The following is a 23,131-nucleotide window of genomic DNA, read 5'->3' as shown; positions in this document are numbered from 1 at the left end:
ACCTGGCTTGGTCCCAGAGGCGTCAGTACAGGGAGGCCAACACCAGAAGGAGCTGACGCATGAGTCTTTGCTGTTGCCGCTGCGCTACTCGCTGCACCATTGCTGTTGTTTGCCCGGACAAAGTAACTGTATTCCACACTTGGCAAAAGTGTGAAGTCGTGGTAATGAGTCTCTGCTCCAACGTAGATTACTTCACCATCTCTGCGCAGTTCATACCCTGTGATGATGCCATTTGGGTTCTCCGGTGGTCTCCAGCTGACTTCCACTGACTCTGGGCCTGTGACCTTCAAAGGGACAGTCCAAAGGTCATATAAAACAGAGAACTATATAGCACAACATCCTAGTTCTAATAATAATGTAAGCATAAGTAAAAATGAACAGTTTAAACATGTAAAATCAAAATAAAAGTCTAATCCTTCTGCTGATTATTGAATACTTATCAGTGATGGGGAGGCTGTGCAAAGTAGAGCAAGAGGCTCAACAATAAAACCTCTTCAACACAGCACAGACAATCCTGATAGATTTAAATCCCAAGATTTAGATATTGCACAGTAAAAGAGGTTATACTTAAAGCTAAATAAACAAACACACCTTAAGGGTTGGAGTGAGCAGGCCAGTGGGTGGAGCTTCCTCAGTTACAGCAGACATTGTAGTGCTGGTGGTGCATCCACCTCTGGTACAAGCTGAAAGTACCAACTGATAAGATGTGTGCGGCTGCAGATCCGACAACACTGTATTTCTGCCTCTTCCACGATAGGCTTCTTGGTTGTTCAGTTTTAGCACATATTCAGTCACCTCTCCATTCTGTGTCAGAGGTTGACTCCAGGAAATGTTAATACGACTAGATGTGATGGAGTCCAGTGTAGGGGCGTCGACTGTGGCAGGGGGAGCCTCGAGAGTTGTGAAGTTTGTATAGGGGCTGGTTATGCATCCCTCAGACGTGCAGGCTATGATCGAGTAGCTGTAGAAAATGACACAATAAAAAGGCCTTTTTTATTAAATATTTAAAAGTTTTTTTCTGGATCTTTGTTTGGAATTCTCAAAAGGAAACTATCAGGTGAGTTTATCTCAGAAAACAAAATATTAACAGCTAATGCAAGTAATACCTATAAGTTGAGAATGGACTGAGGTCTTCATCTGTGTAGCTGAGGACAGTGGGGTCAAAACTAAATGAGAAACTGACATTGTTTCTCTGGATCCTGTACGACTGAAGGAACCCGTTTGGCTCCAAAGGAGGAGTCCAGGAGACGAGTAGCTCGCTGGGCTGGCCAGCGAGGTGACTCACTGTTGGAGAAGCTAGACCACGAGGAGGGGCCTGTCTGGTTGTTACGGTTACCCAGGGGCTGTCGGTATGTCCAGCAGGGTTGTGAGTACGAACACTAAACTCGTACTGTGTCCAGGGGCGAAGTCCGGTCACTGTGTATGAGAGGGTGTCATCATATTGTGGAGATGATTTCCTGAACAGTACCTGTTGGACATAATGTTGGACGATTCAAGCCACAGTTTTACAGTTTTAACCCAATATTCATTTGGTAGCAGCCACTTTACACATTTCATGTACCTTTCCTTTTTCAACACCGTCTTCATTACTTCTTCCCTTCCCCACTTCCTCCAGACTTCTCCCAAGTAAAACACATTCTCTGATGGGCCCATTGGGCTGAGAGGGGGGACCCCAGCTGAGTGACACACTGTCTGGGCCAATGAAGAGAGGCCTGGGAGGGGGCTGGGAGGCAGGTGGAGCAGCTGCTGTGGTAATGTACTGCGCTGGGGTGCGTGTGCAGCCTGCTGAGGTACAAGCTTCAAGGGTTAAAGTGTACATGGTCCATGGCTCCAAACGGCGAAACAAGAAATTGCGTGATAGTCCACTGAATTCCAGGTTACCCTCACTGTACAGGTTGTACATCTGGAAAAGAAAGAAGTGGAGAGGAGGAAAGAGGAAAGAAAAAGAGAACAGTGAAATCAGACAGGAGAGAAGCATAGGACAGTAAAATTGCATTAAAAAATAAAAAATTAACAAATTAAAAAGTGCATTTAAGTCCAAAAAATAGAAACAGAGGAGGAGAAAAGATGGTAACAACTAAAGGGAGAAAACAATACAATTCAGCTGTATTTGTTTAAGTGTAGGGCTATTGGTTTTCACATGGTGTGTATCAGACTACACATGAAGCATGTCCATGTTTATGCTAAAAAAGCCCTTTACACAAATGCACTCCTGAAACGCTGTTTGCGTTCACATATGCAATACATTTCATGACATTTCAGGAGTTTTATGTACTTGTTTCCATGTGTTGTCATGTCAATGGAATCTATCAGCTGTTTCTACTGAAATATTTAATCCGCCCTGCTGTATCTGCTCAATGCTGTGTGTACATTTCAGCATATGTTCTGTGTATTCTACGTACCGTGATGATTCCATTTGGAGCCCCCGGCTGATCCCAGCTCAGCAGTAGTGCCCTGCCCTGCTCTCGCTGCTCCACTGTGAAGTTAGCCAGGCCGGCCGGAGAAGCCTCCAGGGTTCTGGTGCCAACCCACATGCTGGACACACTACCTGGAGGATTACAAAACATCGAGACTCATTGAAGTGGTGCAATGCTTGTAGCATATATTATTTATTCATTTGATTTGTTGAAACAGCTGCTTATCGTAATCAACCTACCTGCCATGTTCACAGCTTCCACTTGTAGACTATACTGACTGTACGGTTCAAGACCGTAGATTGTTGCTTCAAGGACTGAACCCTGAAAGAGAAGGCGAGACCAAGGTATAAGGTATGGACAGAAGGGATAAGTGTAAGTTCTTTGGAAGAGAGAAGAGACAAAGAAATGATTGGAAAAGAGTTAAAAGTAGAAAGAAAAGAGTGCAGGGTTTAGGGGACCAGGGGTGAGAAGAGAGCAAGTGGAAATTAGTTACACAACAAATCCGGCATGAATAAAAAGCAGTGCATTGCTCATTAAAAGGGAAAGGAACAGTGAAACAATGGTAGGCTAAGATGACATGACATGGGATTTGTGATATCAACATTTCAACATACAGGCTCGGCCTCGGTAAAGTAAGTAGACACAAGAGAAGTGGCAGAGACAGAGAGACTGGCAGGCAGACACACGTCCCTTATGGGTGAATTCAAAGCTTCCAGATTGAGTGTTCATGTCACACATGCATCCTTTCATATCACACACACACAAAAACACAGAGACGCAGGCGGAGAGAGTCTGCCAGTAGCTTTAGGCAGTGGGACCAAGCCCAACACCCTGGCAGACACAGGGGCAGTGTGTGTGTGTGTGTGTGTGTGTGTGTGTGTGTGTGTGTGTGTGTGTGTGTGTGTGTGTGTGTGTGTGTGTGTTACAGAGGGAGCACCATTTACTAATTGATAAGAGACACACTGTTGTTTCAAAAGGCCCTGGCGTGCGATGACATGGTAGTTGGGGAGCACTAGGCTCCAGGATGTAGCAATTGTTTGTTTGCCTTCTTTTATGACTGTGAGCTTTAAAGCAGCTTTGAGAGTGATGTGTCTCTCTGTTTATGTGTGAACATTTTTGTGTGAATGTACAACACAGGAGGCTATATTTTTCATGTGTTGAGTCTGCAGTTTTGTGCTTGTTCAGGGCCCTATGCTTTCACATAAGTAAGCATATGTAAAGAGATTAACTGGTAACCCACTTCAATGCAGGCAAGAGGATCAAAAAGGCTCCAATTCAAACTGAATCGAATGAAAACCCTGACAAATCACCGTAGCGTGGCACCAAGGATGAACTGTCTGAACAACAAGCAGAATGCATGTATTCACTGTTTTCATGTCTGCGAGCCAGCGTGTTTTTCATCCACAGTAAAATAGGATTAATAAGCCCCTAGACACCTAGACACAAGCTAAATCCTCCTGCAAATCACAGCACTTCTGAGGAGAGAGGGAGGGAGGGAGGGAGGGAAACTGAGAGAGAGACACAGAGAAAGATAGAAAGAGAAACGGACAGCACGACTTAGAAATAAAGGCAGAATGAAAAAAGAGATAGAAAAGACACTAAATATATATTAGTAAAGTGTAGTAGGACATTGAGTATGAAAGGGGGGAGAGGTAAGTTACTGGTGTAGGAATAAAGAAAGGGATACAAAAGTAAATGTGAGAAAGAGTAGGACAATGAGAGGGAGAGAGAGTGAGTGAATGGGTAAAAAAAAAGATGGAAAAAGGCTCACATGGGAGAGCATAAAGATAGATGTTGCAAAAGGGAGAGACGGATTAAGTGAGCGAGAATGAGAGATCTCTCTACCTTAAAAGCCAGTGAAATATGTGAGGCATGTGGCCTATAAAGCGGTTAACATATGCACATTGTCAATAGCAGCATCTGGCGCTGACTGCTTTTATAGGAGCATGGAGACTCTGCTACACGCCTCTAGATGGCAATAGATTCAAACACTTTATCACTGAAACACAACACATTAACAGCCTGTTCTCTCACACACACACACACACACACACACACATACACACACACACACAAACACACACACACACACACACACACACACACACACACACACACACACACACACAAATGCTCAACAATCAAGCACCATGAAATTCACCACCTCAGTCTGCTAACTGCACACAGAGAGACACGTAGACAGGCAGTAATCAAATGCTGCAACACTAAAACACACTACTATTACATTACATTAACAGCTCCCTCAGTAACTGTTTCTCTCTCATACATACACATGTGCAGACACACAAAAACAAGCACTTTCACAGTATCCTAAATCACATATTTTAAGGACAATGTCAGCAAACACATGCACTGACAACCAATAAAGAAAGTAATCATGTTTGGATTGATTTCCAAACTTATTTGTAAGATTTCTGTCATGCATACTACACTTCATTATGATGCACGTGTTACACTTTAATAGGGTTGATATGATACCAGATTTTGATATGAATCTAATAACCACAGATGCTGATACTTGTTTCGATACCACAGCTATAAAACTTAAATTCCTGGCCTCCCAATGAGTGATTCCTTGTGTTTCATTACCAAAAATGAAAATAAATAGATGCAAATTCATGCACACTGTCTAAATTCTATAAAAGTTTTGGAACTGAAATGCTGCCAAACTTATTTCTGCAATCTCTCTTTTATCTTTTTGTTTAAAATATAACTAATGATCTGTGTTTTTTTTTTTTGTAAATACTAATACTTTGTTTCAATACTATCAATCATTTTCTAAAAACAAGGTATTGAAAAGTATCGCAGTATTGAACAATTTGACATCCTTGAACTAAGCATCTGACACTGTGAATTTAAACAGTGAGGGCTTCAAGTGATGGTTGTGGTTCAATTTTTTCCAGGCAAAAGCTCAATTGAAATTGTGCTATAGGTATTTATGGTCTTTGCTGTAATATATTCAGATGCTATTACGATGTTTTTAATTTATGCTGCAGCATTAGTAAAATTAAAGCTAGTGGTTGTACAACACCTTAGCAGCAGATTCATGTCAGTTTCATGTCAGCCTATGAAACCGCAAGAAAAGCTAATATGTAAGATCTGACAGCCAAAGGTTCTCGTGAACCTCAATTCATTGTGCATGGGCATGTGTGTGAGGATGATCAAAGTCACTAGTTAATCATGCCAAATGCAAAAGAGCAGAGGGGGAAGCAAGAAGTCAAAAGAGAGAGAGATGGAGAGAGAGAAAGGGGGGAGAACAAGAGAGATTTGCACAGAGATGAAGGAAAGAAGGTGTAAACAAGACAGGGAGAGAAAGGGAGACAACGACAGGGGGAGAAGAGGTCTTACTAATTTATACATTAAAGAGCCCTCAGATCTTACATGGTTCAACACAACTTAGCATTGAGGGCCAGGAAACAATCTATTCAATCTTTTATTTCCTCATTCTGTGTTCTCTTTGGTGTGTGAGCTGAGCAGCAGCAGGGGTCCTCTGGACAGTATGTGTGTTTCTGTATGTGTAAAGGGTCTGCGTGCACGTGTGCTCCTTGAGCCTTGAGTAAATATATTTGTATCTGTGTTTATTTGTGTGCATTTTCAATTTATCCTAACAAGCCTGCATCTGCATGAATCATATTTTGCACCCATGTCCCTAGAAGTGGGTGTTGTGTGCTTGTGTGTATTTCTGAGTGCACAGCTGTGTGTGTGTGTGTGTGTGTGTGTGTGTGTGTGTGTGATATTCAGGTGGAGAGGCATGGTGCGGCCGGGGGGACAGTGTGTGATACTAATTAAGAATAACCATGTGTATTTGTCAAAAGAATTATGCTGATTATCTCACAAAGGCCCCAGCACTGGGCCCCGCAGAGAGACCGAGACAGAGAGACGGACCAACATTAGCATATGGCTACACACATGCATGCACATACACACACACTTTGCCCCTCACTCTTTCAAGCACACAGAAGTGCAGGTAAAAGCAGAGTAAGTGCCTAAGAACATACACGAAAGAAGCATGCCTAATGATAGGTGAACAGGGTCCAACTGGTCGGCCTCAGGGGTGTTTCCCTCCACAGGCCTTCTCTGGCCTCTCTGCTCTGTCATATTAAGTCCTAGAGAGATAATAAAGCACCATGCTGGTTTGCCTTTTATACTGGGCCATAGTTCATTGAGAGGGTTGAAAAAACATGCCATGATCACATATGATTCAATACAGTCCAGCTCAAATCAATTCTGCACAATTCAATCCAATTCAAATCAATTCTTTGGTCCAGTCCATTAGTACAAGCTGTGTCCTGACTGGCCCTTTGAGAGCAGTAATTGTTTTCGGAGGTTTCTGAGGTGAGCCAGTGCACCACACGCTGCTCTCTCGCACCCCATGCCAAGCTCTCAAGCCAAGTTTGTGAGTGTGTGTGTGTATGTATTTATGTGTGTATGCCTAATCCAATGCTGCTGGAACAATTGCCCGATGTCTGTTTGCAAATACCCTGCGTGGGTGTCCCTGCTAGTCAGTGTGCGTTAGACAAACCCTGACACATACAGACGTTTGTGTGACACACAGACACACAGACACAAGAACACACCCACAGACACACAGAGTGCCATCAGGCATGTGTTTTGTCTGTGGCCAGCACAGACATAGAGAGGGACTGCAGGGGTCTGGAAGAGGCATGCCCACTTCACACCGACAGCCATGATTGGCTTCGGCGGCTCTAGACCCCAGGAACAGCATATTTGGTGTGCATATTTGCATGTGAGTGTGTGTGTGTGTGTGTGTGAGATGTGGCCAAAATACAGCATAAAAATCATGGTAAGCAAGGAACAACATTGCCTGTGTTTGTCCATGCATGTAGTTTTATTTTAGAAAAAAATGATTCTTAACTATAACTACTTCATAAAACAAATTTTAAAAAGTGTTGATAAAGCACTGAAAAGCCAATGTACTTAAAAAAATGATGTTTCTTCAAATCTTTCTGTTCATGGGAAGGTAGATAGAGACAAAACGTTTAGTAAAACTACATAGAGCAGAGTTTGCTTTTTGGGCAGCTACAGCTTGTTGAAACATAAAAACTTACATATACAGTATAGTTACACATTGGTTGGTCTTTGGTCCTTCCACAAGTGAAAGCTTACATATAATTGTGAATATTCTATATTCTTATTATTACTATATTTTTCTACTCATATTTAATTACCGTAAATATGTTTGTTTTTAACTTTTCACTATCTTCTGCTGATTGTATTTCTTTTTTCAAGCTGTTGTAACAACAAAATTTCCCCCAATGGGGGATCAATAAAGTTGATCTTATCTTATTTTACGTTAAGTAAACTAAGTGTGACTAAGGGTGGCTTACTATTCCACCTGATGGAGGGCTGTTGATGGAGAGTGAACACAAATTAGTTTCTTACAAATATTTAGCTGCACTACATTGCATCCATGTTATCTTCAAGTTGTATTGAACATAATGCAGATGCCTAAATTTACATACCACCCTGAACGCGCCCGATCTCGGAAGCTAAGCAGGGTTGGGCCTGGTCAGTACTTGGATGGGAGACCGTCTGGGAATACCAGGTGCTGTAAGCTTTTTCATTTTTGTTATCATATGTTTTTTTTTTTATCATATAGAGACATATTCACATGTCCAAAAATTCAGCCAGAATCAATAATGTGCATACACGTACAAAACAGGATGTAGTCTTCAACATTAGTCAAAGAACAGTTCAACACCCCCCCCCCAAAAAAACCCCCAAACAAACAGAAAAAAACGAGACAATAATTGAGTTTGAAGTTTCACAAACACACACAGACATGCACATACACCACAGTTGAATGGTCTCAGTCATCACAAATAGACTTTTTTTTTAATCTCCCTTTCTTCTAAGTTGTCACACTCAGCGTTCCTCTAAAGTGATGACCATCGTATAGCAGTTGCTGCACTAAACACCCATTAAGACAAGTGGAGAGCACTACACTGGATGGCGTGGCCTCTTCACAGACAGACACACAATAACACAAAACCTGTCATTAGAGAGCGAAAAAGACAGAGAGAGAGAGAGAGAGAGAGAGAGAGAGAGAGAGGGAGAAAGAGTGTACACATGTGGACGGAGGAAGGAAGAGGAAGTAGAGAAGAACCCCTTGAAAAAAACCTTTAAGATAGTGAGACAGAAGAAGAGGCGATGGAGGGGGGCATCGATGGTGGATGAGAATAACATAAAAACTGTAATTTGTGACAGAGGAAGAGAAAACACAGATGGAAATATAGTGATGGAGTGATAGAAGGAGGAGTTGTGAAAAACATGAGGAGACAGAGAGAGAGAGATTGCAGTGGGGAGAAGAGGGACTGCTGCAGACTGATTATTTAGCTGTTTATGCAGAAGGCTGAGGACCCTCCAATCAGAGATGGGGACCTCTAACTAAGGGGTCTGATAGGCCGAGGGCCTAACGAACTCTGCATCAGAGTCTCCTCATTCTCTACTTTAATCCTTCCTTCCTCTCTTCACCTGTGTCCTCTCCCCCCTCTTAGCCTCTCTCCTCACCCTCTGTGCACTCATCTCTGCATTTCTCTCCCCCCACCACTCCTTTGTCTTCCTCATTTGTTAAAGGGTGTCACTGAGAGCAAGGGCAAAGTCTTGTCTTTCCTTTTTTGAGACCATCCTCTGTCCTCCACATTGCTTCTGTGGTGGTTAAGCGACAAAAAGGCTGCAGCTGTACCGAAACTAAAGCAGTAATTAAATTAAAGTAAGTAGTATTTTTTTGCCCGAGCCTCGTTGAGAATGTGAAAGTGCTAGGCAACAGACTAAGACTCAAGAAACTGAAATCATTGCAATTTGCCAAAAAAAGGTCCTGCAAATAACTCACCATAACTGCAACCTGTAGTCAACACTTTGGGGTTCATAGGGAGATTGTTTGACCTCAAAGGTTCGTTGCAGAGACTCGAACCTGTGACCAGTTTGTCAAGGATTACAGCTTCAGTGTATGGGGCACCCGCTCCATTACCTGAGCTAAACCACCGCCCAAAATAATATCTTTAAAGTGTTCCAACTTTTCCTATGGGTGATATGGTTTTACATGTGTATGCTGGTCTAAATATCAGTGCTTTCGGTGACGCTTAAATGTTTGCTGTGTATAAGCAGCTAAAAAATACATTTGTTTAATATCCTCACTGAAAATAAAAGCACAAAAATCTGTCAGTTTGAAAAAACATGACAATACACATTATGACACACATAAATGATTCCTAACTATGCATTTTATATTCATACTGTTCACATCATGTGTTTAACTCTATTACTTGTTTGCCTCTAATCATTCAGCAACACACCTGCAGACCATTCATGTCTTAAGTACACAACACATCTTTTGATAACATGTCCATACGTTAAAACTTCTCACCACTGCGCATGCCTGAATACACACATTCTGTCTATGAAAGCTGAACACACAGGCACACAAACACACATACTAAAACATCATCTCAGCTTCAAGACACAGTTCACCGGCTGGCCCTCGCTGTCCCGCTCCCTCTGACGGGCCCTTAATGGTAAGCTAACAGATTGTAAACATGCTGCTAGCGCTCTCCCTTTCTTTCTCCACTTTCTGTATTAATCACACACTCTTTCCTTCCATCTCCTCCTCTCTCTATCCATCTCTCTTCTCGCTCTTCTCTTCTCTTCCCCCTCCTCTTTCCCTTTATTTCCCCCCCCTGCTTCACTTAATTCTCCCCGATCTATCCCCATCCCTTCTTAGCTCTTCCTCTTCCTCTCTCTCTCTCTCTCTCTCTCCCTCTTGCTTTTCCTGGGATATTTTTTAAACAATGTGTCCTTCATGTACGGTTGGTTACGGGGTGTACAGAAGGACATCATTAGCGCTGGTGGTTAAGCTGTAATTTACACCATTACCGAGGTAGGGGCCATTTTTATTGCCTAGTAAATTTCAGCTCTGAAATATTTAGACCATATGGCTCAATTTGTGTAATAACCTTAATTTCCAAGCACCCTTCAGCTCCCTTCAGCGCCGGCTGTTGTTGGCGGATGGTCGGAGTGGTGTGTGTACACAATCATTTGTGTGTGCACGATATTGGCTTGTAGCACACACACAATTGTACATTTTCACACATGCGTACACGTACACAAACCATAGACACAGCAAAAATGTTAGTGCATATTCTTCACATAACCTCTTACATACACATTACACATCTCTTTCACACGCTCTCTAAGATTCATTCATTCACTCACTCACGCACACACACACACACGCACGCACGCACGCACGCACGCACGCACGCACGCACGCACGCACGCACACACACACACACACACACACACACACACACACACACACACACACACACACGTAGGAGTATGTATGCATGGTGGTAGCAGATTAATAGGGTGTCAGCTTGTGTTTGGGTGAGGGAGCGTCAGGCGTCGGCCAGATGGTTCTCAGGGATGATGACTGTCAGGGGTCCTGCTCTGATCAATGGGATGTATTAATACACAACACGCGCACACACACACACATCGTTGAGCACACACACACACACACACACACACACACAAATAAAAAAATACGTTATGCATGCACAAAGGCACACATGCAACCATATTCAGACACGTGTATCCACACAGAGTTAAACACAGCCACAAACATTTATATGTATGAACGTGGTATAACTTTAACAGTGATCCCAAGGGCCACAGTGTAACATCTGGAAAAGCGAAGGGAGAGAGAAAAGGACAGAAGAGTGGAGTGGAGAGGAGAGGTGGTGGGCAGTTAAATATGGGGTGCAGGAGGATTTTAAAAAAACTGGAAGGAGGGGAAAAAGATCAGTATGCAGCAAAAGGGGACACTGGCAGAGAAAATAGAGGAGCAAAGAGTAAGAGAAGAGATCAGAGATAACAAAGGGTTAAAAGTGAAAAAGGTAAAAGAAGGTTGTAGAAATTGTAAGAGAAGAATATGGAAACAATACTGATATTAAAGGTGGGGTGGAAGAAGATACAGGGAATAATAAGGAAGGAATGAGAGGAGAGAGAATGGAGGGCTTATGGAGCAGCCAGGAGGATAAAATGTGAAGAAATTACATGGAAGGAAGAGAAGGATGCTAACAACAAGAGGGGAAAGACTGAAAGGAGGAAAAGACATGTGTTGGGTGGACAGAGCTTGGTCAGATTTTGTTGAGCAAAATCTTCCCTGTGTGCCAAAATGTACACTGGTATGTAAATGAAGCCTGATAAGCTTGAAGGAGAAGTAAGCAGTCCCTGTGTACACTGCCCTAGGATGCACAAAAAATGGCAAGACGGAGGGATGGATTAAAGTAAGATAAAAGAATGAACACCAGAGTTAGACATTCAAGAGAGGAGGAGAAAGGAAAGAAGACAGAAATTAATAAAGAGAAAGCAGAAGAGAAGTCAAGGAATAAAGAAGCAAAAAAAGGCAACTTGACAGGGTTGTTTTAGTGACTAACATGTCTGTCATAAAGATGTAAGGCACAGAGTGTGAATTTGTGTGTGTGAGAGACAGAGTGTGTGTTTGCCAGGCAGTGCATAGGGGTCTAGTGAGGCAGGCCGCCTGCGCTTCATACCCTCATTCCGTCCGATTGCCATGACGACCCCATTAATCAGCCAAGCTGGCACAGAGCAAGGTTCCCAGCCCCAGATCAATATACACACACAAATACACACACACACCAAATGGACACAGACACACACACACACACACACACACACTCTCACACACACACAAACAATTTATCCAAAAACACAAAGTAGGGTAATTAAGTACACATTTAAGAGTAAAAAATGTAAGTAAGCATTGCTGAAGAAGTGTGTATAAAGCTTCCAAGAGAAAATAAAAACATCGTTTTAATATCCGCTCAATCCATATTGTAAAACAAGTGAGCTGATACTATACATTTTAGTCTACCAATCATTATTTTAATGATTCATTTGTAAGCGTATGAAAACAGATCCCATGAAGAAAACCAGCCTGAACATTGGGCTACAGTGTTCTATCAAATCCTTTGTACCAATCTCTCTGTATGTGTGGCCTCTGTTTTGATGGTAACCTGTAATGGATTTGGGCTTGTGGAAAATAGTATTCATTTAAGACTGCTAAAAGCAACATTGTGTATGTATTGAGTTTATTTTTAAATCTACAATTTACTTCTTGACCAATGGAATAAACCCCAATTATACTGAGCAATGTTTATCTTGCTGACAAACATTCATACTTTTCTTTTGTGAATTGAAACTGATCTTATTTTGTGTCGAAGGACAAAAAAAAGGTTTCTTTTTATTAATAAAGCCAAACTGCATTCAACTTTTTATGGCTTCCCCTATTGAGATTATTTTAGCTCACTGCCTGTCCTCTATTTCTTAAATTGCATGTTAATTTGACGTCCAGAAGACAAACATTTGTCCACCATATTTACAAAAAAAATGATTTTTGGCTTCACTTCTAAGAGCACAAAGTCATCTCTTTTCAAGTTTGCTCAGAACTTTCTCATTTGTCACTTTCTTTGTGCATCTCTAAACAACTGAGCGCATGTGGTGAAGGCAACGGCGTGACAAATGACCGCCACCAAAATAAGTCTATGCCATGTCAATGAGCTTTACACGCACACACACACTACACACACACACACTCACACACACACACACTCACTCACACACACACACACACACACACACACACACACACACACACACACACACACACACACACACACACACACACACACACACACACACACACACACACACAACACAGAGTGTTCCATATCAATGAGAAGGTGAAAGGTCTCCATTTACATCTTGTATTAATTATGAGTGACAAGCCAAAGGTCACAGAGGGAGAAGAGGCCACTGGTATGGACAGAATATAGATCTATACTTCTACCTCCTCTCCTCTTCTCTCTCCTTCCTCCTTTCCCTTTCTATCCCTCGGTCTCACCCCCTATTGTTCCTTTACTTGTCTTTTCTGTCCCCCTTCCATGCTCTTTTTTACCTTCTCTTCTAACTGAGTTCTTCTTCGCTCTGCCAATCTGTCTCTGTGTCTTATTGTCCACCTTCCCTGTTCAAGTGTGTGTGTTAAACCATGAAGGAGTAATAGGAGAAATTGATTTTATTAACAATTTTATGTTTGAATCTCTATTTTGCTTGACAATGTTTATTCCTTCTCTTTTCTCAAATAAAAGACAGTTTCACCGATCTAAGCACATACACAAATAGGTGTGAAAAACTTACTAATTCTAGCCACTGTTGGGAATGTCCTATAACAGCTTTTGGTGATTTTGGCCAGCCTACTCAGCTGCCGACACGTTTTGACAATGTGACACCCATTGAAAGAAGTACTGTATATGTTTAAGTCTGTCTGTGAGCATGTGTGTGTATGATTGTTTTGAGTGGCCATGCTTATACTTGCTTCTTGTGTTAAAAAATTGTGCATGGCACAAAATTGCGGGGAGGGCCCTGGGGAAAGGCAGGCCATGAGCAGTTTGTGTGTGTATGTGTCTTTAGGCCCCTCACTGGCAAACAGATGGCACAAGCACCGCAGGTAGAGTCCACATTTCTTCACATGCATCACAAATGACAATACACATGAACACACACACACACACACACACACATACTTTTCTTTTGTGTTCTTTTCTTTTTTTTGGTATAAAACTTAAACTAAGTAGTTGAATAGTTGCCTATTATGCCTTGTTTTATAAAACAAGGCATAATAAGCCGAGACTTTCAACTTACCCTTTTTCTGTCTGTTTAATCTGTACTGTTAATGCATTCATTTGTTTTAGTCAATGAACTTCGATGTGTGTGGGTTTTTTTGGTAGGGAGAAATTATTAATGCTGAATAAACTACTACTACCCTACTGCAAGTACACATGCACCCACGCACACACAACACCAATAATTTACATCTGTTTGTTTAAGCATTTATCTAATATAATATATTCAAATTTGAATATTTGAATGCGTGATTTATCTTATTAGTAGGTTAAATTCTTTACGTGTATGTGCAGCTCTAACCAATTGGCATTAAAAATGACAAAAAGCAAGAAACACAAAACAGCAAGCAACCAAGAAGCAGAGTGTCCTTAAACATAAACGTTTGTACGGTCCAATGTGTGTGTATGCATGTGTTTTACCTCCACAGTGAGAGCGGTAACAGCAGTGGAGTTGAGTGTTGGGTCCTGTTGATGCCTCTTGTAAACCAGTCTGTAACGGGAAATGAGACCGTTGGGCTGCTCTGGTTCCCTCCATTTCAGGTGGGCTGAGTATGCACCTGTCAAAGTACACATCTGGAAAAGTTACAGTAATTCAAACAACAACAATTATGCCAGTCCAGTGCTCATGTGTCTATCTGAGCTCACCAGTAGGTGTCACAGCTGGAGGGGCCATATCTTGTGGTTCTGCCTGTAACGTCTGCGCTAAAGCCCATTGGCTCAGCACTGAGCCCTTCGAGTTGTGGGCACGAAGCCTGTACTGGAAGTAGGTGAATGGTCGTAGTGCAGGGCTTGCATCAACAAAGTCAAGAGGCCCCCTGGACCAGATGAAAACCAGCAGCTCCTCCTCTGTTTCTACTGGGCGCCTATAAAAAAAAACAACAATCATCATCATCTTTAGTCCGTATAGCCCAAATGACGGGCACAAAAGCACATTTATTTTGAAAATGTGTTCCAGTTATTTTAACATACTTTCGATAAAAATAAAGCTTCATTTATAATGTGCTTGAATTATCAATAGAGTGCTTGTTCGCATCTGCACTGAATCTTTGTATGTCTACATTATACTACAATTCAAATAAACTAAAGTTCGGCCTTAAATAAATAGAAGGGTACTCTCAAGTATGCTTCCATAATAATTTTTCAGCACTTTGAGAGAACTAGAAAGAATCACCCTAACTTTAAGTGAAACTTCAAATAAAAAATGTAACATCACGTCTTAAACATCACGTGTAAGTCACTGGCTGATGCAAGCATCCTAATGTCTTGGTAAGCCCCTCTGTCTGAGATTACGTCGGGCTTTCAGGTGTGAGTTTGAGAGACAGAAAGAGAGAGATTTTCTGTTTTTATCCCAGTCCCTGTCTGCTTGAGTCTGATCATGCCAGGTGTGTCAGTGTGTGTGTGTGTGTGTGTGTGTGTGTGTGTGTGTGAACTGCTATGCTAATGTGTGTTTCCTGAGGACTTAAAGGGCTTAGTCTGGTCTGACCCTGCATACAGATCACACACTCTGGTCAACAAGCAGACCACGACCTTCAGCATGCATTAATACACACGCGCAGATACCGGAACAAAGTACTAAGATTGGAAGGCAGACATTGGCCTTAAAACACTTCATCAAAACTTCCACAGTTTCCTGTATGTGAAGTTCAACATGTACAATAAATACACATACAATATGTGTATGCGATGATGTGTGCTACTGTCACTCATTAGAGTAGTAGTGATTGGCTGGGTAGATATTAAAACATACAGGCATATCTTGGTAAGCAAGAATGTGAAACCAGCTTTTTGTTGCAATACACATTTTTGTGACAGATGATTCAGTTGAGCGCATAATATCTTAAAGTCTGTGTGATGATCGATGTAGTGATTCTAGCAACTTGTTGAACACGAGAATCTTAAAAATGTCTAGAGAAAACAGGGAACATTTCCAGCACTGGTCTTGATAAAAAAGCACAGATTAATGTATTGAATATCCAACTCACACATTTCTGTTGTGTATTTGTGTATAAATGTTGTTTGTATGTGCATTGTGTGTGTGTTACCTGTATATATGGTACGACGTAATAAGTCCATTGGACTTTTTGGGGGGTGACCATTGGATCTCTAGGACATTGGGTCCAGCTGCCTTTATTGTGGGCGGAGGCAGACCTTCTGGTGTAGTCTCTAAAGTCCTAACATACAGACCCTCGCTTACACCACACCCCTCTGCAAGGGACAATACAGAGACAATACAGAGGCACAAAATGTCATGACAATTGAAAAAAAAAAATCAGTAGATGTTAAGAATTATAAAGGTTCCTAGAAAGAGACATTTTGAATGTCAACTACAGACACAGCTGCTAGCAACACTTTCTATTTCTCATTTAAATATCGTATAATGTTTTTTCTCAAATTAATAAAAAACATGTGAATGTCTAATGTCAAATAAGTACCATTTTGACAGGCCTGCACTCGGATGTTGTAGGTGGTGAATGGCTCTAAACCTGTCACAGTGAGGTGCAGGTGTTGTCCAGTGTGGTGCTTTAAAGCTCTGTCACTTCCTGGATTTAACAGGATGTTGTAGTTTAAAGGCTGGTTGCTGATGGACTGAGCTGTAGAAATTGGAAAAAAATACAAACTTCATTAGTTTTGTTGCATTCACATCTGTAAGAAAAATGCAGAAAGATGAATGATGACATTTCACACATCTCATCAATTCAGAAGGACTGACCAAAAAGAAGTGTTTGTAAAAAGTGTGCTTGACCTTTGGCTTATCCTACATTATCAGACATGACTTTTAGAAGATGTTTTCACTCTGTTGCGCCCCTTATTCATTGATAGTGTATGAATTGTGGATTACTTTATACCGGCTGACCTACCTTTGATACCCATGATTGTTTTTAAACAGACATTTAAAGTCCCTATGAAAGACTTTAACCCAGCGTTTCTGTGTTAAATGTTCATCAATCTGCCATTATCGGCAAAATGTATTTCAATAAAGAATTATCTGAGTATTTTCATACATCAAAATAACTGGATTGCCTTTTCCTGTAAAACATTTCAAATGTCTGACTCGACCTGCGCTCAGGGGTGTTTATTAATTTTCATACTAATTAGAAAGCTTTGTCGAACGATCCAGTCAAATTCATCCCGACGTTATGTCCCACCTTCTGTCCTGTGAATTGTTCTATCCCGTTTCAGTAGAAAATACGTCACGTCACGACAGTTAGATACTCTCAAAGTTTCGTTTCATGGAGACTTTAAGTTGAACATCAACTTTAAATTACCAAAAGAGTATTTAGGCAGAGCTGGGCACACGTCCGTTACACCATTAAGTCTGCATTCATTTTATTCAGTCATTTTTAAGGTGGACATTCATTTGAAAACTTGTAACCTGTATTCTCTGCCCCAGGTGCTTTTATTGTGAAATGCTATTTGACCTGCATGAAGGTACTTCTGGAGGACTGCTAGACTAAAGACAGTTGTGATCAAAAAAATGTGTATTACTTTGTAGCTTTTCAATACAGACACATGTCATTTTGAGTTCTCTAAGGTATCATGACCTCATAACTAGAATCTATTAGAAAAAAGCTGATGTTGTTTATTGTTGTTGATAATAGCGGTTCACGTTAACATAAACTTATGTAAGTTGAACGTAATTAACTGATTAACTGCTATCAAAGTTCACGTCACGTTCACTTTATTGCAAAATGTCAGATTCATGACGTGTTCTGAAACCGTGGAATTGTGAGCACCTGTGTTCTTAAATGACTGAGTATTAAGAAAAAATCCCAGATAAGAAAACGTTAGTATGCATTCCCATTTTGTACAATGTCTGTATCTCAAAGATTGTAGAATAAAAATGAGCAAACTGTATAGCATATGATCTCTTACAAGTCACCTGCATATTTGCTCATATATTTCGGTCCTAGACTGATGTTGCCTTTGCCTGTCGATGTGGCCTCTGAACCAGACAAAAATACACAAATGTATACAAACGGAAATACGCACACAGATTCACACACACACCTAGACTTTGTTAATATTCTCACAAGAGGTTTTTCCATAATTCAGGCCAACTGTATTGTGATGGGTTATTCAACATTCATGAACTCTGGATATCTCGAGAACGAACTGATTACCAGACAAATGAAAGACTTCAATTATTCACCCCCAACTCCCATATGCACACATGCACCTACACACACACACACACACACACACACACACGCCACACATGCACCCAAGCACACACAGACACACAAAGACCTCTGACTTCAGCACATGTGGATTGCTCTATGAGTGTCCGTGCTTTGGTTGCATTTAAACTCCTTCACACAGTCAACAACACCCACCAATACACATGGAGGCAAACACACACACACACACACACACACACACACACACACACAAACACACACTCGTGCACACACACGCATACGCATCATAATACATTATCAGTATGTTGCTTTTAAACATTATCATCACTTTGAGAGGTTCTACCACAGTATTAAAAACCAATCAGCTGATTTGCCATTGTTTTTCTCTCTCATGTACACAATTTCCATTAAAAAAAAGAACTAAAGTTCTCATCCACGCACACACAACCATAAAGAAGATCACAAAGCCAGACACAAACAACACAATGGAAGAAGTGATCCTAGAATAAATGTCTTTTTAATATACATACGTCATTGTTTTGTTTTTAGTCAATGAATGCATATGAGACAGAAACCCATGTGCATGTATTTAAACACAAACACACACACACTGTCAAAGCCACTGGCACACACACATTTCTTCATACACACACAAGTCAAAAACAGTCCAGACTCCGGGCTCAGGGAGTTAACCAAGCGTGAGAACCCAGCCGATATTTCCTCACCTTTAAAATCAGCTCGTAATGACGATAGAATAGGCCTGCCTATGGAAATGTCTCCACTGTGATGTGCACACACACACACACACACACACACACATATCCACACACACAAATATGCATGCATAAACACACTGAAATACACAAGTATAAAGATGCATGCATAAACACAAATTCAAAGAAACCAAATACACACACTCACACAGGCATCAAAGTGAAGTGTCTTTGCTAGTTGGCCCTATAAGCAGTTTCTGAGATGGGAAATCAGCTTAATGAGAGAGTAATAGTCAATGATAGATGGGTTAGGGCAGACAATCACTGCTCAGCCCCAACTCTATGCTCATGTAAACCTGTGTATGTGTGTGTGTGTCCAGGTCTTGGGAGGCCAGAAGGTGAATAGAAAAGCAGCCAGTGCTGTTTGTTTCAGTGTGACCCCCTCTTTGTCTTCTCAGAGCAGAAGAAATAGGGATTGACATGAAAGGAAAACCTCGTCCTTGTCAATGAAAAATTCTGAATACATTTTTCCACATAAGAGCTTAATCCAATAAATATGACAACCACTGTTTAAAGTACATTCATATCTACATTATTTGAAAGTATCACCTTCTGTAGATACGTTTCTACTGAGAAATAACTTAGCAATAAGAGACTGTATGTATCACCTTAGATCTGTTTCTAGTTTCTGTTCACCCACAGAAAAACCTAGTGAGAAAATGAATGAATTTCCTGGGTTTATTCAGAAAAGCTCTTGCCATGTGACAAGAATATGTTCAGGGATTCAGAAAGTTAAATCGTACTGGAAAGAGTTTTAGACTGGTCAGAAAAAATGTCAATTTAATATTCTTGTCTTTATAAGACCAACAAACATAAACCAGACCATCAGAGAGACGATGACTATATCTAGTTATTTTTTAATGCCCTATAACAGTGTCACAGGGTCGTATTCAAATCCAGACCGCTTACTGGGCCACCCACAATATCAACAAACTACACAATACAACAGGTTTTATATTCTGGTCAACTCTTTCAGTGACTACGCATATGATATACCCACAATGCTGCCATGAAGTCTATACTGAGTGAGCCATTCACAGAATAGGTCTGAGTTGTGATTGTTAATGACACATCTGACCAATAGAGTTTTAAAGTGGAAGGAGCCACTGTTTATAGAGATTCTATTTCTCATAATCCTCATTCCAAAGGTTTTTGCTGACACAACATAGAACTTAGAAATAGAAAACAGGATACTAAAGGATCATTTATGATGGTTAAGGTGATCCACTTTTGGTTTCAGAGTTTAACTGTATGTAATGTAGCTTAATGTATAAAGGTGACACACAGCCACAAACGATCTTTGACTTTTTAGATCCATCATTACCAACAAACATAAAGAAGCAAATTCCAAAAATCATATCTAACAACCTTAACTACGATGTCACTCTCATTAAAATCAAACACTCCTAAAAATGATTTTCATCCATCCATGCATCCATCCATCTATCCATCCATATATCTACTTACCAGGAGGGGTCCAGGCCAGAGAGATGGTGTGGGGTCCTGACACTGTAATATTGTGAGGAGGTTGGATCCCAGTGGGGCACGAAACCGGTGTTTGTATAACATATCTGTCACTCACACCTGTCCCAGCAGCTGTACTGGCCTCCAGCTCATACACGTACCTGATGAGGCGGGGAGATAATGAGTGTGGAGACAGGAGGCACATAGAGAGGGAACAAGGGAAAAAGAAAGAATAGGAGAGAAGACAGCATTAAAAGATGCTAAGTTAAACAAATGTCTGCAGCAAATACTTGAGCAGCATGGATTATAAACCTGTCGAGAGTTGATTCTCTCAACGAATTCCACATGATATAAACTTTGTTCTCAATCAAAGATGTAAAATTAAAAAGCGCAGGGGGGTACCCCAAATTTAGTGCTAATAGAGTGTTTAAAAACTAATATCACAACCAGTTAAGTTGTTCCAATAGTAATACAGGAATTTTCAAAAAGCCTCTGACACCACCTTAAAAAAGAGACACTGGATATTGGCATGTACAAGTCCACGAAATGATAATACTTCATAATTTAGCGGCTATCTGAATGACAGAGAGGGGAAAAATGACATTGAAAGTTCTCTAACAACCAGAAGTCGTTCAGCTCTTACTCTTTGGTATTAAGACAACTAGATTGTGATGTGGCTGACAATAACGTTCCCTGAATACAATTATATATTAAACATTTTAGAAATATCTTTGGAGAAAATCACAATCCCAGATTGCCACTTGCGTGATCCTGTATACATTCAATGGTATGTATTTGTGTGCACAGGTAGGTGTGTAAGCTCATTCTCTACATCCCCCCCCCCCCCCCCCCCCCCCGTACACTTTTCTTTCTTTTTTCATTGGTCTCGCAGCTTTGCTCGCCCCACTCTCTACCTCTCTCCCCTATGACATCATAAGATAGATTTCCCTTTTAAGAGTGTGTGGCTGCCTGGTGCTAAAGCCTACATTAGCTGTGTAAGTGGGCCACCAGTTAACATTAAAAGCCTTTAATTTGCTATAAACTCTGGCACACATGCATTAATAGGCGGTGGCATTGGGTTATTGTTTCTGGGCAGAGTGTTTCAAACAGGAGCCCATTAGCAGCTCTGCAGTGGGTTAGAATGCAGTCAGGAAAATGTATAAAAATGACTCCTACATTACCCTCAGAGACACATGCAGAGAACAACAAATAAATACACTTCACAGAGAAACACTTCGTATGCCAAGGAGAGAAAAAATAGAGACTGAAAGCACAAACAAGAGACGGCGATGCAGAAACTGGAGTGTGATGGAGAGGGAGGATTTCATGATGACATAAGGTTTCAGAGGGAGAATGAATTTCAACACTTGATCACTGGAAGATATTTACTTAAATGTAAACACTACCAAGGGACATCAAAAGTTAAATTGTGTGTGTGTTGTGGGTAATTGGTGAGTGGGGCATTTGCATCTGTTTGGCTGTGGATGTGTGTGCGCGTGTGTGTGTCCTGCGGGGCCAGCCAGAGGGAATAGGTTAATTCTCTCGTCATCTTAGACACTTCCTGGGCTGCCGCAGCAAAGTGACAGCTAATCAACATTGTCATAAATAATCAATGGCCACTTTGAGCAGTCTCACGCACAGACACGAGCACACACAGAAAGGCAAGCGTGGGTACACACACACACACACACACACACACACTCACACACGATCGGCAAAAAAACCCACACAAGTGTGCTGGGATAATGGGGCTGGTGCTCCCTGTGTAATTCTTGGCGGACGGTTAAATTGGGAAAAGAAGGTAAGGTGGAAGGGAGTGAGGTAAGAGGGAAAGTACAGGATGGGTGAGAGGAAGCAAGAGAAGGGAATAGGAAGCGAGACAAGTGATGAGAAGCAAAGGGTCGGGACGGGAATGCCTTCTGGCAGGCTATCTGGAATTAGGGAAAATTAAACGTCACACACACATGCAGTCCCATCTTCCCTCCTCCTTCCTTTCTCTTTTTCTTTCACACACTTATAGAGGAGATTGGAGTACTGCAGGGTGTTATCCCAAGAATTCTATTTGGGGTAAAGAGAAATTGTCTCGTGGGAGAGAAGGCCGAGGAGAGAGAGAAGGAGAGAGAAATAAAGAGGGGGAGAGGAGGTATCATTTTACACTCCCATAATTAAAACAGAAAATCCATCATGGAAAAAACACACAGATTAATAAAGGTTAAATGAAAATAAACAGATAAATAAAATCTACGCTCCACTGCTGTGTGTAAGCACAAGCCAGATCTGATTTGTGATTTTATTGTGTGTGCAGGTGTGTGTGATGATGTTTGCATCTGTCATTGGCATGTCAAATATTTGCTCATTAAATGACACAAACAGACATATACAGAGTGCAGTCCTGAGAGAGAGACATGGATGGGATGATAGGAGAGCTTAAAACAGGGTGACCCTGATATAGCCACACACACACACACACACACACACACACACATAGGAAAGAAAAAGGGAACTAAAAGGATGATTTAATAAGAAGCTACAAGAGAAGTTTGTTTGTGTTTGTGAATACTTTATATGTCCACACACTCTCATGTTTACAG

General features: G+C 41.2%; 1 protein-coding gene and 1 pseudogene across 1 annotated transcript in view; one reads left to right on the top strand and one right to left on the bottom strand.

Annotated features, from left to right (window-relative positions):
- The window catches only part of ush2a (Usher syndrome 2A (autosomal recessive, mild)), a 192,969-nt gene that overhangs the window by 14,529 nt on the left and 155,309 nt on the right, over positions 1-23,131 (bottom strand). Inside the window, exons 71-81 of the mRNA XM_065953099.1 lie at positions 20,544-20,701; positions 16,597-16,755; positions 16,207-16,369; positions 14,810-15,027; positions 14,585-14,721; positions 2,657-2,738; positions 2,403-2,548; positions 1,562-1,903; positions 1,107-1,468; positions 592-961; positions 3-284 (exon numbers count right to left, since the gene is read on the bottom strand). Coding sequence (XP_065809171.1) covers positions 3-284; positions 592-961; positions 1,107-1,468; positions 1,562-1,903; positions 2,403-2,548; positions 2,657-2,738; positions 14,585-14,721; positions 14,810-15,027; positions 16,207-16,369; positions 16,597-16,755; positions 20,544-20,701 — 2,419 coding nt within the window. The remainder of the gene's footprint in view (positions 1-2; positions 285-591; positions 962-1,106; positions 1,469-1,561; positions 1,904-2,402; positions 2,549-2,656; positions 2,739-14,584; positions 14,722-14,809; positions 15,028-16,206; positions 16,370-16,596; positions 16,756-20,543; positions 20,702-23,131) is intronic.
- LOC114921761 (5S ribosomal RNA) lies at positions 7,912-8,016 on the top strand (annotated as a pseudogene).

The sequence above is a fragment of the Labrus bergylta genome, chromosome 3 (assembly GCF_963930695.1).
Source record: "Labrus bergylta chromosome 3, fLabBer1.1, whole genome shotgun sequence".
NCBI classification, from domain to species: domain Eukaryota; kingdom Metazoa; phylum Chordata; class Actinopteri; order Labriformes; family Labridae; genus Labrus; species Labrus bergylta.
This window is presented reverse-complemented; position numbering and strand designations above follow the sequence as displayed.